General features: G+C 44.7%; 1 protein-coding gene across 3 annotated transcripts in view; it reads right to left on the bottom strand.

The window, feature by feature from the left end:
* Nucleotides 1–9,424: 9,424 nt before the first annotated feature.
* DCAF12 (DDB1 and CUL4 associated factor 12) overlaps nucleotides 9,425–22,465 on the bottom strand; it is a 31,168-nt gene continuing 18,127 nt past the window's right edge. For all 3 annotated transcript variants that reach the window (XM_027722257.2, XM_027722259.2, XM_027722258.2), the window contains exons 8-9: nucleotides 19,697–19,881; nucleotides 9,425–18,954 (exon numbers count right to left, since the gene is read on the bottom strand). In XM_027722257.2, coding sequence (XP_027578058.1) covers nucleotides 18,796–18,954; nucleotides 19,697–19,881 — 344 coding nt within the window. In that variant the 3' untranslated portion in view covers nucleotides 9,425–18,795. The remainder of the gene's footprint in view (nucleotides 18,955–19,696; nucleotides 19,882–22,465) is intronic.

Consider the following 22,465-nt stretch of genomic DNA (forward strand, 5'->3'; position numbering starts at 1 on the left):
CTGGGGCCCTCCAAGAGAGACCGTCTGAGGGACCCACGGGGGGGACCGTGTGAGGGATCCCCGTCTGAGGGACACCTCGTGGGACCCTCTGACAGGGACGGTGTCAGATACGCCCTGAGGGACCCCGAGAGGGAGAACGATGTGAGGGATCCCTTGAGGGATTCCCCGAGAAAACCCCTCGGGGACCTCTGAGGGACGCCCCCCCCCCCCCCCCCCCCCCCGAGTACCCCCAAGAAGGACCGTGTGAGGAACCCTCCTGAATGACCCTGTGAAGGACCCTGCAAGGGTAACCCGTGAGGGACCCCTGTGCATTGGGAACGAGCGTTCTGGAACCAATTCTGCACTTGAGTTAATGTAAATTAATGTAAGCATCTCGCCGTCTTGCCAGGCTGGGCACAGGTAGGCACGCTGTGGACATGGAGAAATCCAGGACAAAGGATAGCTGCACCACGGGAGAAGGTCAAGAAGTGTATGGTGCGGAGTAATGAAGAACGTTGAGGGGGTAAACTGAACAATGATGGGTGGCAAAAATGGATAGTCAATAAAGTTTGACTCCCTCAGTCAGGAGAAAATAAAAGTAAAAAGCTTTTTCCCTTTAAGCTTTTTCCTGCTGTGTATTTTTTCCACTGTTTACGGCACCTTTGGTTGCCCAAAACGCAGCGGTCATACCCTTAAAGCATCCCTCCTTTGCAAGGCCTGGCAAGACCTTTGCAAGGCTTTAAGAGCCAGCCTCACTCATCCTCTGTGGGAGTTGGTCCCTGCTTGGTGCTGAGCAGGCAGGGCTGGTGAAGGTGATGTTCAGCCTCTGGTGCCTCCAGTGATGATGTCCCATGGTCCTTGACCTTTGCTGTGGTCTGATTTCCTTTACTGCTGTTTGCTCATCCTCTATCCCTTGACCCTGTACTCGCCATGTAAGTAGAGAAGGCATGAAATCTGATTTTACCCTAAACAATATCTGAAAATTAATCACTGTATTTCATGCTGCTTTTTTCTCTGCTTAGAGCAAATAGATTTAACCAGACTGCATCCTTGATACTTATTGCATAGATGGGCAGAAGCTAAACAGATCCTACTGCTGAGAAGCTGCAAGACCTCCCTATTTCCATCTTTTCTCAGTAAGATAGAGGGTTCTTTGAGCTAAATTGAAATTCAGACCAAACAGAACACAGGTACTGTTGATTTTCTTCATGCAGCTGTTGATATTTTGTTTTATTACTGTTGGGGAGAGACAATTACAGCTTTAATTACAGCTGTAAACAAAGTTTCACAAGCTTTGTGACAAACATGTCTGCAGATCCATAATCTGTGTGGATTTAATCAGTATTATTAGCATTCTTTTATCATGACTTGGCAATCCTTTGATAATCAAGATGGATATTTGATGTGCAGCGTTAAACAACAAAGGCTGAGAGCTCTTGGGATGCTGTAGTCAGATGGCGTGGTGCCAGCTGGAACATGTCTCCAAAAATCACACAGAATCCAGCCCAAGAGCATTTGGAATAGGAAAAAAATTAAACGGGGATGTCAGAATCAAAGCACTGTAGATTCTCTCTGCTGTACATGGAGTAAATATAAATGAGAAAATGGCATACTGCACTACCAAAGCTTCCAGAAGAGAGCCAAAGGAATAAACTGATGGAAGCTCAAGACCTTCACTCCAAGTATTCATCAGGAGGAATTTCTTCACTGAAAGGGTGTATATACCATACCATAATGTATATACCATTCTGGTGTACCTATATTCCATGAAGGGATGAAGTATTGGAGCTGTTGTAAAAGAAAAACTTCTGACTTCAATACATTTTTAGCTCAAGAAGGCTGTGCAAGAGGAGCACACGTATGGACACATTGGAAGGGGCTGCCCAGGGAGGTGGAGGAATCACCATCCCCGAAGTGTTCAAGGAATGACTGGATGTGGCACTCGGTGCCTCTGTTCTACTTAACGAGGTAGTGGTTGATCACAGGTTTGATTCGATATTGGAGGGTTTTCCAAACTACATAAATCTGTGATTCAGCACACTGAGCTTGGAGAGGAGACCCTGCACCAAACACAGCAAAGGTTTGACCAGTTCTGGCAGGCAAATTCTACCTACTGCCTGCGTCAGGATTCTAATCTGCTGTTACAAGGATTTGCAACCTCTTCAGTTTTCCAGCCGCTAACGAACAGCCCGGTGCAGGTGCAAATCCCAACAGGCTGTCTAAGCTTAGTGCAGGATTGCTTTTCTGAGTCCCCTACTACAGATTTCTGAAATGGGCTGCAGGCCATGTACCACAGGCTGGAAACCACCGTTGTGGTGCTTTGGCGTATTCTCCTTGCCAGTCACATTCTTGAGTGGGGGAAACTGCTCATGTTAAGAATATCTCCTTGTTCCTGGTTCAGGAGTCTGCTCTACTTCTGTTAGAGTCAGAAAGGAAAACCATCTCTTCTTCAGAGGCTCTGGCTTCAGTCTGTCTTCCCTTTTGCTAATGCTCTTGTCTACTTTCCACACTACCAACCCTTCCCCCTCAGGCTCGTTGGACAATTAGTCTGACTGAGCTGAAGTGCAGAGCAATCTTTTGCTGCTTATTCTGAAGTTTTTATTTGCTTTGTGCCTGTTTTTTCCCAACAGTAGCAACTCTTGATCTAATAAAATATTGCTCTTCCCTACAAACTGTTCTCTCTTAACCCTGATGACACCTGCATCAACAGCACTGTCTTTCTCCAAAACATATTCCAGCCAGTTGTACACAGGCTCTGTAAGGGAGAGGCTCTGCATGAAGAAACCAAGCTTTACTTTCAGATTTGAGTTTTCAGGGAATCTGTGTAGAAGGCCAGAAGATAAGGAGCCTAATGTGTCTGTCTCAAATACTGATAGCCTGTGCTGGCTGTGGAGCCAACCAAGGATTGTTGGTAATAACAGCCAAGGATAGTTGGTAATAACACACTGTGAGAACAAACAGGATGAGGCCAGAGAGGTAGGACAGAGCTTTTCTGGGACGAACGTCCTTGTTCTGGCTCCTGGAGATAAGCCCAACACAGAACAGCACAAGGGCAGGACTGAGGTCGAGAAGGGGGATTGGGCTGTAGGGGAATATCGAGAACTCCAAAGACCCCTGAAGCCTCTGACCCATTTCCAGAAAGGTCTGGAAGAATAGACTGTGCATGAGAACGAATCTTCATAGAAAGTGAGAAACTTAACTCCGGGGCAGGGAAAACTTATCTATAAAATGGTCCCCCCGTGAAGCCCATGTGCATGTTCACCCCAGGACCTGGACACCCCATCAGCTGGATCAGCACTGGAGCCAAGACTGGCTGTTCTGGCTGTTCTCCCTGTTTCTTTCTTTCTTCCTTTCTCTCTTCCCCTCTTTAATTCATCTCTGTCTCTTTCTCTCTTCCCTTTCATCCTACCCCTTTATCCAAAACCCACTGCCATATGCTCATAGGAGGTCAGGCACTAACATAACAATTTCCATGCCAAGTGTGTAATTTACTAATAGAACTTCATAAGATTTTGTGGGCTTTTGTCACTCCTTTTGACCACAAGCATCTACAAATCTTGGGCACTCCCTTCCCCTGGAGGGTGGGATGCCACAATCTGGAATTCTGTCTAGTTACAGTAGAACAATTGAAAATCTTGGATGCATTGTTGGGTTCTCTCAAGAGAACTGTTACAAGGATTTGATAACAAGAGATGTTAGCCTTGGGCATAGCAGGGATTGCTGCTGCATTTAGATGTGGGGTGAAACTCCTGAAGACGCTGCCTGGAAATGGGATCCAGTGTGTTGGACTGTGTTGATGGGCTGGCACAAGGAGGGCTTCAGCAACAATTCTGCTTGGAAGGGTTGCCATTTCCGCTGAGGAAGCAAGTCCTTCTGCCAGAGATGCCATTCATGGTGTCAAAGGCAGGAAGGATAATGATATCATTGTGTCTGGCCTTCATAAAGCCCAGGCCATTAAAATTCCTGACATCCATGGAGTGCGTTAGTCCGTCATGTCTCAGCATCATCCTGGGAATTTGTGTTGAGCTGCTTGATCATTCTTTAGAGTCATTGTGTGCCTGAAGACAGACACTCTGCTGTAGGTGGTGCCTGCAGTCCTTGGTCCAGGTTTTCTCACCTTGTAATTTGGCTATATAAGAAAGGTGATGCATTTTCATGTGACTAGAATCTGAAAATGCTCTGCACAACCACCTTAACCCCACTGCTATTTTTCATTCCTCCAACCTTTTTCAGAAAACATTTTATCTGCAGTGACTTTGTACTTATTTCCAGATTCTGAGACAATTCAACATGTCTGAACCTGATACTGATCCAGCAGAGCCTTGCTTAAACACCACTTTGGAAAGGGATGGTGGCAGTGGTTAATCTGTGTAGTGCGTGCTCTGTTAATGGTGAGTGCTGAGTTTGTTCTGTCATACTCCTCGATTTCATTCTGTGACATGCCCACTGTTACCTCTACCAGCCAAACAATTTCTAGGAATTAAATATGCTTTTGTTAAACAGACTTGTTTTCCACACAGCCCTGTTGCTTGGCATTAAATGTATCTAGCCTTGAATTATCTGTTTAGTCCCTTATCACTTTTCTGGGTTTTTTGCCTATGAATCAAAGAAAGTAGTCCACAGGCCACTTAGTGCCCTGCTCTAACAGTGTCGTGCTTCCAGCCTCTTAAAATTTCCAAAGATTAAAATCATGTCCATGAAGCCAGAAGTTTCCCCGGCCAGCTCTTAAAGAACTTGGGTGGGCAGAGTTAGAGTAGATGATGACTGAAGGTCTTTTAAACATCCTTGCACCGCGTTGCATAGGGAATCTTGCAGCACTTTATCAAGCTAGATTTTAATGGGCCTGGTGAAATCTCAACCCTCCTTTAATTAGGTAATATAAATGTTCCTGTAATGAATGTAATAAACTTAGAGTACTGTAAAGTTGAAGTTGGATTTGTACCATTTTCTGTTTTCCCCCAAACTTCGTCTTAGGATAAATTACAAGCATTTTTATCCTGTGATATATTTTACAAAAATGTTTTGAATAGCGTGTCAAAGGATATTTGCCAGCTCTGGTTAAATGTCAGTCATCTGTTTTCAATTTTAAAAGGGCTTTTTGTAGATGCAGCAACTGGCAGTGGCAGGAAAAAACTGAGCTTGGGAGACCCCAGAGAACTGCAGGCTGGTCAGCCTCCCCTCAGCCCTGCAAAGGTGATAGTGCAAATAGTACTGAAAGCCTCAAACATGCTGAGGGTGAGAAGGTGACTGGCAGTAGTCACCCTGGATTTACACTGGGGAAGTCGTGTCTTTCTGACCCAGTCACCTGAAATGATAAAATGACTGCCTTGATAGATGAGGGGAGAGGAGGGGCAGAGCTGCTGGGTTCAAGGGGTTGAGGTCTCTGGCACAAAGTCCAGTGGGAGGCCAGTTGCTGGCGGTGTGACCTGGGTCCTGGGGCCAATACTGTTGAGTATCTTCATTACAACAGTGGGACAGAGTGCAGCAAGTTCACAGAGAGAGCACAAAACCAGGAGTGGCTGATGGACCAGACAGTGTGGTGTCATTCAGAGGGACCTCAACAGGCTGAGGCCAAAAGAAATCTTATGAAGTTCAACAAAGGGAAGTTATGCACCTGGGAAGGAATAATTCCATATGCCAGTTTGGGGCCAACCATCTGTAAAGGAGCTTGGCAGAGAGGGACATGGAAGTCCTGGTGGACAGTGGAACATGAGCCAGCCGTGTGCCCTTGAATCAAAGGCAGACATCCTGCATTAGGGGGAGAGTTGTCAGCAGAATGAGAGGCAATCCTTCCCCTCCTCCCACTCGTTCAGCACTGACGGGACATGTCTGGTGTGCTGTGTCCTCTTCTGGGCTCCACAATGCAAGAAAGACATGGGCATACTGGAGGGAGTCTAGTGAAGGGTCACAGAGATGACTAAGGGGCTGAAGTACTCAACAAACAGGTACAGGCTGAAAGAGCTGGGATTGTTTAGCTTGGAGAAGAGAAGGCTCAGTTCCTTACCTCATGGGAGTAACTAAAGCAGATGAAGCCAGACTTCTTAGTGGTGCCCAGTGATAAGCCACAAACTGAAAAACAGCAAATTCCTGTTATACATAGAACTTTTTTACCGTGAGTGTGGTCAAATATGGGCACAGGTTACCCAGAGAGGTTTGGACTATCTGATCTCTGAAGGTCTCTTTCAGTTTCATCTATTCTGCCATTCAGAGAGTGCAGGCACCCAGCATTCAGGGATATGTCTTGATTCCTCTGACCATTTCTTATTCCAAGAATGTGTTAGTAAGTTGAGAAAGAACGGTGACATGGAAATCCATGACAGACAAGACAGATTTCTCCATGTAGTCACTTCCTATTGCTCAATGCAGAACGTTCAAGCTCCAGATGTTTCCCTTCCCCCTAAGCAACAAGTTGAGCAGCCCAGAGCACAGGACTAAATGCTTTCCCCAAAATCAAATGCACTCAAAGTGCATCAGCAGCAGCCTACAAGAGAACTGGGACAGAGGTGTTTTTTTTGAGTCAAAGCCTACTTATACCAGTAAAAAGTGAAGTTGGACTTTCTGAAATTAACAGAAAAAAGATGCTCCTAAAAATACACATGGCAAATCATCATGACTCCTAGAATTCATCTCCTGGAGGGAAAAAATAATTCTATATGAAGTGGTTTTACTAGAGGGCAAGATCAGAAGTTGTTATAGCTTAACAGCGCTCTGCTGTCATCCTTGCTGGCCTGGCTGCAGTGTGGTGTCCAGCAGCCCTCAGCAGCAGGCTGCCACCACAGCACAGGGGGAAATGTATGGTGCTTTCCCTGGTGTTTTCCTTAGTGCTGACCAACTATTCCTCATTTGTCACCCTTTTGGCTCCAAGACCTTTCTCAGGCCTCAGATACCTGGAGAAATCAGTCAGCATTTCTCCCTGAGTACTTGTCTAGTATACAGCAGCTATACAGGAAGGAGTTTTACAGCAACAGTGCCTATCTGCCTGTCTCCCAAAGGCAGCCTTAAATTTGGCCACATTTTTTCCAGTTGTCTAAAATCTGTGAAATTTCTATTGTAGCTGAATCTGTGTTCTTCATGTTCAATATGCACCAGGCACTGCATTGGGTCTGTAAAGAGAAGAAACCCTGGAACAGGGAAACTTTTGACAACATGAAGAAAAACAATTCACAAGCATTGATTACAGGGGCTACAAATCTTTCTGCTGGTGCTTCAGCATCCCTGGAGCATGGCCCTCGCTCTGTTTATGTCTTTGGCATGAACTGTTTGAGCAAATGTCCAGCTGACCTTCTGACCTCAGCTCTGCACTTGAGACCTGTGGCTTCTCTCTCACCTCTCCCAGCTCACGCTACACCTTAACAAAGAGGGAGCAGTAAGACCCTCCATGCAGGGCAGTACTTTGGAGCAGCTGACCCGAAGGTCCCAAATGCCATGTTGGCCACATGGTCCCTTGAGCCTTGCAGGGGGCTGAAGCCCTCCTCACATTTGTTCTTCCAGGTGAGGAGGCTTAAGGGAGACTGAGGAAGCTGGGGCACAACCACAGAGATTCTTGTTTTCTGATACACTGTGAACTTTGTCACTTTCAGTCTCTGAAAGAATAGGCCACCCTTGCCCAAAAAACAGTTCAAGCAAGCACTATGTCCCCGGTATCTCTTCAATTATTAATTCATTTACTGGACCACGGAAGCACCTTGCACTGGGAAAGACTACCCTGATCCTCCATTCAGAAACAGACAGGTTGAGTACAGCTGTGGCTAGGAAGAACTCAACAGAACGGTGTGAAACTATTCCCTGGTTTGTCTTCCTCATTCTGCAACAGCGGTGCCACCAGCTGGCAAGAGCTGAGGCCCCAGGTCACAGAGATCAAAACCAAAATACACCCAAGAAGGGAAGTGATGACAGGCAAGCAAACCTGCAGCAGCTGGGATGGGAGGGGGAGGCAGGCAGCACATTGAGTGTTGAAAGGGATAATGTCCACTGCCACACGGTGGTGGTGAACAGTGAAAACGCAGTTGGTAACAGCATCGTCCTGCTGCAGGCTCCAGGCCAGGGAGTGCAATGGATCTCATCCTGGTTCCACAGGCAGGAAGGATGATGGCCACACACGCACATGCCAAGCATGGCCAGTGAGAAAGCACTGAGGGAACCTGGACTGTGTGCTATAAGGAGTGAAGGCCATGGCCATGAAATAGCTAAAAATCCCTTCCAAAAAACAGAGGTGAGCTGCCTCACAGAACGGAGCAAACTGCTTCCTCTGCACTGTGAATGGGAAAGTGAGGGGACCTGCAAGGCAGGTGAGGCGACAACATAGATGAATGCTAAAATTAGTTGCTGGGGGAGGATTTGGACTCTTTATTGCTGAGATTTAAGCTGGACACAGATGTAAGAGGAACTCACTGGGTCATTTTTGGTCCTGACAGGCCCCTCACTAAGTGAATGTTGTACTCAATGGAACATCTGAGGCAGGTGGGGAGTTCATACCCTTGGTTGCCCGGGCCCTCTCTAAGCCATCACCCTCTGCATGTCTCCAGGGCCAGGGGATTTGGTTTTTCTTTGCATCTCTCAGTTCTCAAACAGTTTTGTTATAAGGCTCAGTAGAACGACAGCATAGTGTTCTCATGCCTCCTCTTCCATCTACAAGTGTCAGTAATGCCTACTACTGGGAGCAGAGATGGTGTAGTTGGAAACATGATCTCCCACAGCTTGCTTACAAAGCTCCAGTTTGTCCACGACCATGGAAACCAGCCACCCAGGATGAGGCCAAGGGTGAAGACGGGGGATGCAAAAGCTGATTTTAGGCACAGGATTTTAACCTCCAGTGTAAAATTCGGATTGCTTAAGGACATTCCTCCTCTCAAAACATAATTTTCTCACTCATAGCAGTGAAACGGGACAGCTGTACAAAGGCCTCACTCTCCTGTACTGTGGAAATATGTGGAAATGCTTCAGATGCAGTTTTGGGATGCAAGGTCTTCCTGGAACACTTACCTGACTGTCCAGCTACAGGTATCTGTGCTGTCCAATGCTCCTAAGGGGTATTTCCTTCTCAGGAAAATAAAGTGGTTGGAAGGAAACTCTTGCCTCAGAACAAATGAGGTACCAGATGAAGAGAACACGAAGGAGACGCTTTGAAGTGTAAAAGTCCCAACTTTGCTACTAGATAGATTTTCTATGGAAGTAAGGAGAGTTACTGCAGCCGTACAGAGAACAAAGACTGATGTTTAAGCCATGAAAAAAACAAGAATAACCTGAGAGTCTGTACTTGGGATATCAATCCACTCACTGCTGAAGGAAAAACAACAGTTCACTGTGTTTCCTTTGAATCAGTCATGTCCACAGAGAGGCTGGACTGTTACAGTAAGAAATCCAAGCCCACTTGCTCTCAAACTGCCCTGGATTTACTTGCCATGGGATGATTACCAAATAAAGGAAACCATCAGCCAAGCCAAGACACTATACAAATACATTTTATTTAGAGATACCCATAGTAAGATGCACAAATACTTTCTGTTCACCAATTTTCAGATCACGCAACTTCAAGAAGTGGAAAAAAACAAACTGCAGTGAATTACAATTATCTATATAACAGGGCAGTAGTAAAAGATCCATTTTTCAGACTACAGCGTGGTTAACGATACTCAGATGAGAATGTACAGACCTAGGTATTTAAAAAGTGCATGGGGCATTGCCACATACACTAACATGCTTTTTCAAAGAGCAACATCTTTCTGGCATGTGAACACAGTAACCCGGTTATGCAAGAGGGAAAATTAGGCTCATAATTTGATCTGGAAACTTATCTATTAACAGTTTTCCTCCAAACAGCAAATTAAGAATTATTTGTGACTGACACATGGAAAAAAAAAAAATCACTGTTATATTGTCCATGTAGTCAAGCAACACACAGATGACCTAAAATTATCAGTTCCAGTCTACACCTTCACAGCTTTTCCACAATCCTCTTCAGAAGAGTCCAGAATACTTAAGTGCATGTAACAAACTGGCAGAAGAGCTGTAATCTGAGATCCAAGCTCTTACACCCAGGACAAGTTCTTCCACAAGAGAAATCTCAGTCTTCAAATTTAACAGAAAGTCCATGTTCCACCTGCAAGCACATCAACTGGATCAGGTATTGCTCGGTTTACTTTTAAATTCCCATCTAAATGGAGGGAAAGGCAGGAAGCGGTGCTGGTCTGAGAGAATAGCTGCACTGCTTTAAAGTTGTATTAAAACACATGGAACCTGGACTCTTCTCTCCAGTGTCTCTCTCAAACCAAGGAAGTTTATCAGGTTACACTGCTCAACACAACACCTATTTTGCTTTCAAATAGGGATAGTGCTGAATAGTGCTTGGGAAAGACCAGCAAGGACTGTTGTATGGAGGATTACACATAAGAGCAAGAAACACATTAAATCAGTCTTCAGTTAAATTTCTATCCCTGCAAACAGAGAATGAGAGACTGACTTCGCATTCTACTTAAGAGGCACATTTTGCATTGATGAAAAAAACAACTCAGTTTACATTGCAGCTTTCTCTGGATTAAAACACCACCTAATCTCCTGTTAAAGGAATTTTTACAAAAGAAACAAAACCCAAATCAATTGCAGTTCTTATACTTAAAATTCTTAAACTGCTCCCTCACCTATTCTACCCAGAGATACCTTTCTACTTATGTGTATGCAGCTGCTTTTCCTTCTTAAAACTTGTCTAAGAGACCCTTGTTTCTGTGCATTTTGGGAGTAGAAAAATAATTCTGATGCCTCACAGGTTGGCCCCTGTACTACGTTCAGGAGTTGAGGAAGGTTTTTTCAGAATAGTTTTGTACATTTGCAGTGAACTCAAGAATAAAAACAAGAAAAATAAAAGCCACCAAATTGCAATAACCAGCAGTACAGGAATCAACTCCTTCATGGCCCACGAATGACCTTGAAGCAAACCCTTTCAGACTGAAAGGGGAATGGAAGTCCAAGAAGATATCTAGGGCTAAGTAAAATAAATAGGGAGATTGTGAGCAAGGTCCCAGTTCAGTGAGCCTAAGCAAGTGTAGAAGTTTCAGACTGTAGCAGGGCTCTAACAGGTGCCCCCAGGCTTTGCAGAACTGGTACCTGAACTAGTGAACCATGAGAGGACAGGGAACTTGCTCAAGTCCCAAGCAGCAGAGTGTGGCAAGATGCGAGCGAGTCTGGGATGACAGGCCAAGACTGGAGACAGCATTTTGAACAACACTGACAGAGCCCACCAGAAGTTACTTATCCAGTCCTTTTCATAATAGCCCCACTATTACACTGTGAAAGATGCCCAGAGCAACCAGCTGAAGCCGTAAATCCCAGCCGGCCTGTTACAACCCTGCACTGTCAACAACCAGCCAGATGGAAGATGACGCAGACAAGGCCCTTCCACTCCATCATCCCAGCACAAAGCATATGGAGGTGGCTGGTGGCAGCTGTAAAGCACATTAGTCACAGTCAGTCATGAAAACAAAGAGACAAGTGCACTGGTAAACTTGAGTGTTGAGGGGAAGACTGAGTGACCACTGGGAGAACAGGTTCTTCCCCATGCCATCTTCACTCCTCACATCAAGAGGGATGAACATGAGTTTCGAAAGCTCTGGGAGCAACTGATCTGCAGTGATCTAAGGCACAGAGCAAACCCTCAAGGCCTACCCTTCAAACAGTCCATTGCCAGCTCACCTCTTGAGTGTAGCCAGCCTTTGTCATTACTGCTGGCCAAAGTTCATTAGAATAACTTTGAGCACAGGGTTATTGTTTAGCTGATATCCCTACTCTTTTTTAATCCACCAACTATGCAAAAGACAAAAAGCCAAAAATCTGTGGAGAAAGCCTTTAAATGGGATCAAGTCAGCAATTCACCCTCCTGGCTTTACCCTCACTGAAACCTTTAGTTCTTTGAGTAGCAGCCAAAGGTGCCAGTTCTCTGGCTAAACCACCACAGATCAGTCTGATAAACTCACTTGGGGGCCAATGCAGGGCACCTCCACTTCCCGATCCACCGAACTATATGGATGCAAGAGAATTTCAGCTTCTGCAGCCTGTGCAGCGGTGGAGTCTCCACTTGCAAGGCAGGCAGCCAGCTGCAAAAGTTTATGGTAAAAGCACACAGTGATCCTTCCACATTGGGTTATAGGTTTTCTTTTTATTTTGGACTTGATAATTTTCAGAGTAGGCAGACAGCTTTGAACAGATTGTTACAGGTGAACTAGGGAAAAATGGGAGGAGAGGAAGATGCTTAAAATAGAAAACAAAGTTAAATCCATTTGTTCTACTCTGAAAAGTTACTGTCATAAAAACAATTTAAAGGAACTCTGAAGTTAGCAAGAGGTAAAAAGAGAACTCCAGAGTAAGTCTGCTCTGGGTTACAGAGAGAACAGATGCAGTCAGCACAGGAAATACGCATACCTTGGAGCTCCATGACCCTGTATTAATGTCAATGCATCAATGACTAATCGTGCTGATTCTAAATAGAAAGGTATCCTCACGTATCAAGAGTGCAGTACTGTAATTCAGTTAATTATGCATAGGCATGCCCATGGAAGGCCACAGTGAGGATGTGTTCCTGTTTCCATGCTTTTATGAGACATCATGTATCAACTGCACCATCTGCATAAGACATGGAAACTCAGCCCAAATTCCAGATGTTGGTTTGAGGCTTTTAACAAAGATACTCTTAGAAAAGTAAGCCAAAAGTGTAATGTCTTTCTATCAAAAAAAAAAATAAAAAAAAAATCACTTTTCAGAGAGAAGAAACAATTTGCAAAGTAACAGAACACTAGACCCGATGTGCAGACAGGTTGGTTGCACAGGCTATCTGCAATTTCCCACTGTTCCATTTGCAAGCTGCGTCATAACTTCTAAGTTTCATCTTAGAGTTAAAAATGTGCACTGTAATTTTGAAGAGAGCTGTTACTACTGCACTTGACAGCTTCTGTGATAGTTTAGGATCCAGTGCCATTTCTGACACAGCTCAATACAGAAACAAGCTGAGAAAGGCTCTGTTAGATGGGTTGACTTGCAGGAGTTGTTAAACATCAGACCCTGGTTTCAGAACAAAAGCCAGCAAGTATCAGCAAGTCTTGATTTTTTTTTTTCCTCCCCTCAAGGCTTTGGATCTTATTAAATATATTTGGGAAAAAAAACCCCAAACATTAAAAACAGTTCACTTTACAAAATCCAACCCTCAGGCAACAAGTTAAAACACCTTGTGTATTTTGTGCATCATATGCACCACAGGCAGTGAGGAAGATCCAGCACCAGTGTACACATGAACACACAAGCAAGCACTGACAGATGTCACTGGTAAGACTGATATGAGACCAACCAGTGCATTGATTTGTGTCTACACATCCTAAGACAAATGGAACAAGTCACAAGTAACAGTACAAACCTGTTGCAATTTCAACACACACATCTTAGAAAAAGACAATGCATGTACCCAGCCCTAGGACAGGGAAAAGTTTGTGAGATAACTTCACAAAGATCAAGGTACCAGAAGAGGAAGGCACATTAACCTCTGGTTGGTCCGTTTAGATACTATTTGGATGAGTTATAGTGATTTATATACCCTGAGACTGTGGGAGGCCTTGGAAATGAAGAGAGACCAGGTAGATGGGCAAATAAAAAGTACAAGTTTAATGAGATAAGAATTCAGCACCTGAATTTTCCCTTTTAGTAAGGGAATCTAGAAAAGCAGTTCCTAAGAAATCAATGTATTGACCCCTAGATTTTTGTTCTGAAGGCAAAAGAACCAACATCTAGGACTGGAGACATTGCACTGTGTTGCAAGGGTTTGTATACACCCTCTCAGTTTCAGTCCAACGACCGCAATTTGTATACAATCAAGTGTTGGTGGTTTTTTTTTTGGGAACACAAACAGTCAGGCAGCCCACATTTTCCCAACTCTGCCAACTCTGGCACCCTGTTTCAAATCTGTGTGCACTTTCTTAGACTATACCGCTCCCAGCAGGATACCAGTGGAAAAGGCTGTTATGAAATGGGAAGATTCCTTTCTGCAAGAGCATTCTTTTAATTAGCCAAGTACCATATGGTTTTCCTAAAGAAACACAGCAGTCACAAGCAAAAAGATACATCCTAATTTTATCACTGAAACAAGAATGACAGGGATATATATTTGATCTCTCTGAAGATGTTTCTGATTCACCCCTTTCAGGTATCCCCTCTATGTTTTTTAATTCCTGTGGAGTCCCAGAAGCCATATCAAAGTTTGCCTTTCACTGCTTCTCTGGTGCCCCTTGCCCATCCTCACCACACAAAGTGCTCACCTGGAGGGGCAAAGGAGAGCACGCGCAGGCAGAGATTCCTTCACACAAGATGTGGCTGTATTCTCCTTTCCACTCTACCTTGTTCCGGGTGCCTGTGCTTCAGAGACTTTCAAATAAGCTACTGAGGGCACTGCAACAGTCAGAAAGGCATTTTAAGTTGAGGTCACACCACAGGCTCAGACTGTGGGATGGCCAGTGGGGCACACAGGGATTTTCACTTGGCTTTAAGGTAGAAAGTGTGTGCCTGGCACGGACAGGAGTCGGGCTCAGCACAGGCTGGCCAGAGGATCAGCTCCACCTGCATCCCACACAGCTCTGCAAGTGTTCCTTAAGAACAAGCTGTACCCCAGTCCAGTATTTCAGTCATAGCAGCAACTGAAAAAGAATTAAGAACATATCAGACACCTTGGAAAACTGGGTTTATGGAAAATAAGGGTATCAGACCACCACAAACAGACCTCAGAGCTCCCACCTGGCTACTTTTCCAAGATGCAACTGACAGCCCACCTGTTCTTGGTTTCTTGCAAACAAAGCAAACAAGTGACCTCTGTGAAGGGGTCACCTTCAAGCCTGCTTTGTTTCACACCTGCACCAGGTGAGGGACAACACTTCACAAGGTCTGTAAGTGCCTCAACCGAGGGGCAGAAATTAAGACACCAAAGCACCACTCGACATAGGTGGATCATAACTTTTAATCTGTTAACTCTGCAGCTGCAAGCTATATACAAAGCAAGCACTCTGGTGAAGGAAGAGGATGAAATTCTGGAGGAGAACTATCTTAATCCTTGAGATAAAAAGCTGCCAAAGACCTGAAATGGAGGCAGCAAATATAAACCCTACAATGCAGTTCAGGAGCTCCCCTCATGAAGAGAGTCACAAGAGCCATCCAAAGTGTGATGTGGACTGACTACGTTCAGAAGGACCACTGGGCAGTCTACCAATGACCTTAAAAATGGATCTATGAGAAAAGTTAACAACTGAGACTAGGAACAAACACCTACTAACTATTCTTTGGTAATTTATTCACCTTGAGCTAACACACCAGCAGCGCTGTGATGAGGGAACCAAATAAATGAACTCACTTCTTTACTGCAATCCCAGAAAGTGCCAGAGGAGAGCACCAGCAGTTCTCCCTACCAGACTTGACTGTACAAGGGAGAAAGCTGGAGGAATTACAGGAATAAGGTGTTTGGTGAAGAGGGAGAGCACCACCCTTATTGCAGCTTCTGATTCCTCAGGAATGTCCCATCACATAACACCCAGCTATTACTGAGAAGTTGCTAGCCAGTGCTCACAAGCCAGGTATTACCAAACCCATAATTTAGTCACTGGTTTGATTACCTGTTATTATGAATACTGAAAATACAATACCCAAAGATACCCAAATTAACATGGTAGTCTATTGAAAAAAGCTGAGCAGCAGCAGGTTTGAAGGCATGTTATGATTTAAGTTCTTTTCTTTCCTTCAAGTGAGATAAACCAGAGTGTCTTCCCTCCAAGGAACAGATTGTTACTGTGTAATCCCATCAGTCAAAGAAATACAAGGACAATTGCCCAGTTCCCAAGTCTGACCCAGCCTCCAACTTCTACCCAGTTTAAGCAAATTGAAGGTCTTGAGTACATCGCTTTTCTCTGCCTCAATTTCTAACACTGATTGGAACAAAATATGTGACCAACCACAAAATATTCTGAAACTCAACAACTGTATTGCTACAAGCATTTAAAACCACTGAAACAGGCTAGAAATTAAGTTTTGTCAGGCCCAATTTGCTTGTGTGCTTCCAGCACTACCTACTTTGTTTCCCTTTTTGGGGGGTATTCATACAGCAACAAAGATGGCTCCCTTCCCACGAGAAATTACCTTTGCAAGAAAGCACCCTGAAAGCAGAAGCATGTGAGACTACAGGAATTTTACATCATTGTCCAGATCTGTCTGAGAATTGTCCAGGGCTTCCCACGTAGAAAAAAAAAGGAGGAAGAGAGCACTCACAATACCAGGCTTTAAGACCACCTATCGAGGTACTTGTGGAGATCAGAGTCAGCAAGGACTGACAATTTCCAGTGGCGCCTCTTCAGTAACTTAGAGACTGCAGAAAAAGCAGCCTCCATGTTTGAAGGCTGAAGCTCTGTCCATTCAAATACCCTTTTTCCCCCCCTCATCATGACCTGGCATATGCTTCAATCAATAGATCAACATCAAGGCTAGAATTTCCAGACCAGGAGTTGTCCTCTGGCACTGCAGACACAAAGTGCCTATCTATTATCTGCTGTTGTTTTCTGGAGAATGCTCAAGTAGACTCAACTGTCTAGCTTCTTCAGAAAAACAAAACAAAACAAACTTCAAACCAAGGTCGAATAAAAACAGCAGAACATGTGCCCTGTGACAGAGTGATCTTACACAGTAGCTGCAGGAGTAATCCAAGAAATACAAATCCTGCCATACTTGACCAAGACTTGTTTTTCTTTGTATACTCCCACTTTTCTAAATCAAAAAATATGCAAAGCAGTAACTTGCTGTCAAAGAACAACACAGGCACCATTATGACATCTTTAAAATGAAACGATGAACAACTCTAAATAAAATGTGCAACCCTAACTCTTCACTACCCCATGGTATAAAATTTGCCCTTTTCAGAGAAAAACCTGGCTAGCTGTACACACAGCATCGTGGACTGCTGCAGTTTAAGCAGCCCACAAGGGAAGTACAATTATAAAACACTGGAAGATGATGTGTTTGTGAAGCACCTGTGTCAGTGCTCAGTGCAAATTATACTTCTGGGACAGGTGCACATCTGGGAGAGAGCTCTTCTCTTGCCAGGATTTCCACTCGGACAGGAGGGAACTGCATTCTTTGGAGGATTTCCATGCAGGTCTCCTTGCCAACTGCAAATTAAGCCTGAGGCTCACTGCTTGGAATTGTTGAAGAAGACACTGAGTATGAAGACAAGAGGGACTGCAAAGGCAGGTACAGACTCGCTCTGGGCTGTCAGCAGGAACCGCAGCAGTAGCTGTGATCTCCACAGAGACAGGAGAGCAGAGCGTGTCCCAGCCTCGTCTTCTTCCTCAGCTTCAACCAACTCCGTCTTTGTCACCAAAGCAGTGAGGTCCAGGCACACTTTGCTCCACTAGTGTCAGGGGAAAGGCATTCATCCCAGCAGAAGAGAGAGGCATCAGTAACAAGCTGAGAGTTTGGTGCCTGCCAAAAGGAGGAGCACCTGGAGACCTGCATTTTAGCTGGGTATGCAGTAAGACCACCACCCTGGGATGCACATGCTTCATAGCTGGACCTGAAGGGCACTGCACCTGTTCTCCCCTCCCAGTCCCCGGTGAAGTTCACAGGAGCCTGGAAGCAGAAGGAAGCAGGGGATTTGGGGAAAGTCTGAGTCTCTCCTACAGCATATGTGGCACAACGTGAGCTGACACCGAGCTATCCTCCTATATGGAAAGCTTCTCACTTGCATTAGTTAAGTCCAAGATGCACTCTTTAATCTCATAGAAAAAAAAATAGTTTATTTATTCCATTGGCTTATTAGAGGAGATGGCCAACCAGAACAGCAAAAATGGGAAAAATTTCCAGAACCCAGCATAAAAAAGGTCCTGGGTTTTAGGCAGTTTAGGAAAATCTCATGAGCTACCCCGACAGCATACTGAGAAACCATGGCTCATCTGGAAAACAGATAAGATTTAGTTCATATTGAATAACCAGCCCCCATTTCCCCTCAGCACCTCTGCAGCCCTCAATGTAATGTCACCCTGCAACAGCCATGCTGCAGAACAGCCTTTGCAAACTCCACCTGTGCAAAAGTTGGTACCTGGGATGGGCAGTGAAGAAACAAAAGATCAATTTTTACTCCTGGCACTGCTGAAAACTACCATTCAAATACAAATGCACTTTTTAGAACTCCTGCACTTTGGACTTGATGGGCAATACCCTGGGGGAATCTGTGCCTGGGCTCCAGTGAGCAGAGCCTAAAATAACCATAATCCCTCTATGTAAAAACAGTGTCATTAGACTTGTACTTTTAAAAATAAGATCAACCCAGGCCAGGGCCAGGCTCTGCAGATAAAGTAGTAGCTTATCTCTTATAAATACTTTTAATATTTTTTAATTACAAGTAGTCCTCACTCCAGGTAATGTAACTGACACAAAGTACCTGCACACATGCAGCCCCAAGACTTTCACAGAAAGCCCAGGAGCAACCACTCTATAAGAAAGGAATCCCACCTCACAGCAAAGTAGGGGAGGGGGCACATGGCCAAGACAGCCTAAATGGGGGGGAGAGTCATTTGGAGTAAATACAATAAAAAAGGATTTCAAAACCCCTTCATATAAAGGATCAAGGAGGTTAAAGCAAAAAACTGGTTCAAAAAGATGTACAAAAACTGTTGGAGACCAACAGAAAACTCTGCCAAAAAATAACTTGCGCTTAAATCAGGAATCAATGGCATCACACAATTTTGTTGTTAAAAAAGGAAAAGAAAAGTGGAAATCTGTGTAAAGATCAGCATTTATGAAGAGTTATCATTAGCTCCAGAGACCAGCGTAATTCCCATGAAGTCCTGATGGAAGGGGGCCTCCTGCCACAAAGAGTTTCGTTCCAGACGAGTCGTAGCAGTGGGTGTAAACAGCATTTGGGAAGTAATTTATATCAGAAAAATAATTCCTCCAGGTTTCATCATGGTTCTGTTAAAGGAAAGTTTAGATCATTATTGTTGCCAACCAAACCCAAAACCCTGTTTCACAAAAGCAGAAAGTATCTTCCAGAGCTTAAAAAGAGTTGTTTCCTCTGAATGCTCCTGAAACTTCATACAGATCAACTAAAAGATATCAGTGTTGTTCTGAAGCTTTTTCTGTGGACATTTAGACCAAACATTGGAACGGGGAGGTGAAGGGTAGGGACATCACAGTGATGGTAATGGTAATGGAGCTAAGTTAAACAAAGCCATTAACTAGTTTATGATAACATACAGGAAACTGAACACAAGTGCCTGCCATGGCATTACCTCAGGAAGCCACAGTTTCTAAAACTGCACACAATTAAATTAAATCTCTCTTGCCCTGAGTACCACATCAGAGTAGCATGGCTCTAAAGGAATACTATTTCTGTTTGAGGTTCTGAAAACCAGGAGTTAGATTACATTTGAAAATATAAAAATATACAATCTAGTTCACCTATGAATCAGTGCATAAGAACAGTAGTCAGTATGCCTCACACCCGGGCAGCTAACCTTCAGTACCCTTTCCTAAAGCTTTTGTAGAAAGCAATTCTGCAGCACTTCTTGCTTCTCATTGTTAGTTGTCAGTACATGATCCCTGTTTGACTGGGGCACATTTCACACAACAGCTCCCATTACCAGAAGAAGAACCAGCTCAAGCCCTATAGTATTCCTGTGTAAGGGGTCTCCTACAGTTACAACCTACTCACCAGCCAGCCTTTCCCAGTTGTCAACTTCAAAATTTCACCTCCTCCTAATTTTTGCTTCGGGCCATAGCAGGCATGGGGGGGCTTTTCATCCAGGAACCTCTGGGCTCTGATATCGTAGAACAACAGGGAACCTTGCCCAGTTCCCACGGTGATGATGTGCTCATAGAAGCTCACCGACCGGATACCTGTCAAGCAGAGAAGGGACAGACAGAGCAGTAAGGAAGAGGGATGCTTTGGCTCTGCAGGGCTGTTATTTCATGTCTAACACTACCTTCTAGTGTTCTCCACAACTGCTACAGAGCAGTGCAGACAGATCCCACTGATGCTGCTGAAACAGCAGCTCGATGACACACACTAATGCCCTGCTCCTCTGAGGCCATCGGCTACACTGCAGGGGCACAGTAAGAAGCCTCATCTTCAACAGGGCCCAGCTCTGCCAGATAAGCCATTTAGGGTCAAGAGCACCTTTGTTCTGTATGTAGGAATCTGCAATTTGCAAATTCTCTATTTATTGTGCAAAAGGTTTGTTCTGTGCAACCACTCTACTCCAAACAACTCTTCAGTGCAGATTAAACTCCACCAAATCTGTGATCCTCCTTCCTGCACAGAGTAATGCCAGGTTATAAACCCTAGGCCTTTTTAAGCCCTCTTTGAAGTACCACTGAATTACAGCCTAAACAAGCATACAAACAGGAGGGGAAAAGAGTGAGTTCTGCCAGCTACATCCACGTGCCAAATGCTGTTACTGTACCAAGTGGGGCTGAACTTCTAACGTCCTGGAATACACCAATACACGCATGGGACAGACAACACCTGGGAGCTGCAGATACAGTCAGGGAGCTCCCCTTTCCCCTCTGTAGAGAGTCCTAACTAGAAACGCATCCTCATCCTTCTGCCTCCCCAGCCTGATGTTATATCCACAGCCACCAGCACCCATGACACACACTTGGAACAGGTAAGGCCACACTGCCCTGCTCCAGATGTGAGGTGAAGTCTTGACTGCAGGTTTAATAGGTGGGAAACCACTGTGCAAGTCACACCTGCTGAAGGAAATTTACCAGATTCATGTAAGAATCTCCACTTTAACTCAGAATTACAAACGCACCTGAGCAACCTGCAGACTTACTCCCCCCACCCCCAGCACACGGACCTGGCTCTGGCAAACACACTCCAAGCCCTCTGCAATCAGCAAAAGCAGTCACTTATCTAAGAGGAGAAAGGCACAAGAGTGGACCTCCTCTTGTTTTTGCTCCAGAAGTGCTCTTGACAAGCAATTCAGAAGAATACTTACTTCACAGAAACAGGTGATGGAGTATGAAGGCAGATGGCATACGCTTTTCAATGGAATTTGTTAATAAAAAGCTATAACATGAAGAATACCTGTGGATATTTCTCTAACCAAAAAAAATTAAGTGATGCACCCACACTACTAACAGGATATTTAGAACAGGCTTTCAAAAACAGCTCTTCAAATTGGCTCCTAAGGGGCTCAAGTACCCCAGATTAACCATTCCTATCAAACTAAAAGCACAACCTGTGCCTAGAACTGATCACAGTAAGCTATCCTACATTCCCAGCACTCTACCACCCGTGGACCTGGACAGCAAATTGAGCGCCTCTCCTAAGTGGCAGATCCCAGAAGGAAATGCAGATGCAGTGGTGTGTCCTACACAGGGAGCAGACACAGAGTCTGTGCTGCATTAGCACTGCTGCCTGCAGGACACCAAGTCAAGGGCACACGATACTGCTCTGCCACGTGAGCAGAGAGCAGCTGCTTTTGTGGATCAAGACCTACAGTCCAGGGCCTGCACTTCCCTGTACAGCTCTAAGAAAAGTAACACTTATAAGATGCACTAAAAAGCATTCACTGCCTTCTCATGTAGAGCAGACAGGGTTCAAACGGGGGAAAATCAGCCCCAGTTCCAGTCTTGCTAAGCCACAACCTTTCTCTGACCTGCTTTTGTGTACAACACGAGTGAACTGAATGGACTTACCACATTCACCAGGTGCACTTGGAAACTTAAAGCACATTCAGCTGCTACTTCAAAGCACTTGAAGTCAGATTTTATTCCACAAATCAATAAGGAGCCTGCTTTCTAGAGGTGCTGCACCATTCCAAGCCCCAGGGAGATCAACAGAAAGTTGAAACGCTCAGTATCTTGGGAATTACTGTTATTTACGTGCCTCCATCACCAAGCCGAATAAAAAGAACCAGCTTCTATGCAGCACAGAAAACAGCACTAAACAAAGGCTTTCACCAGATGTGAAATGGAGATGCCCTGCAGATACTCCCCACACACAGATTATCCCCCCAGCAGGGATGGTCACATACTCGAGGCAGAATCTTTCAGCCACCATTGGCAGCAAGTCAGGACAAGGCGTGTTGCTGGTAAGACGTTGAGGTGACCTTCCCTGACACAACAGATACTTCTCCCGTACATGAAAGAAGCAGACCCTGACATTGATCTAGACAAGATTGTTCTGTAACTACATAAATAAAGTTTTCCTAAATCCTTGCCTACGTCCATCCTCTTCTGGTAACTTGCCCGATGAAGAGATGGATGCCCAAAGCCAAGCTAAATAAGGACTGCAATTTATTAGTCTGGGGTTAATATGGCACAGTGCCTTCTCATGCCTGATAATAAAGGGTAAGGTAAGAAGTTTATGGAACCATGGACCCTGCAAGCTCTCAGGCCCGGCCTGGTGAGAGGTTCAATTGCACATATTGCATTCATGTGAGAAAAGGAAACAGCAGTCAAATCACACTGA

The sequence above is a fragment of the Pipra filicauda genome, unplaced genomic scaffold (assembly GCF_003945595.2).
Source record: "Pipra filicauda isolate LSUMZ 115617 unplaced genomic scaffold, ASM394559v2 scaffold278_size1010298_pilon, whole genome shotgun sequence".
NCBI classification, from domain to species: Eukaryota; Metazoa; Chordata; class Aves; order Passeriformes; family Pipridae; genus Pipra; species Pipra filicauda.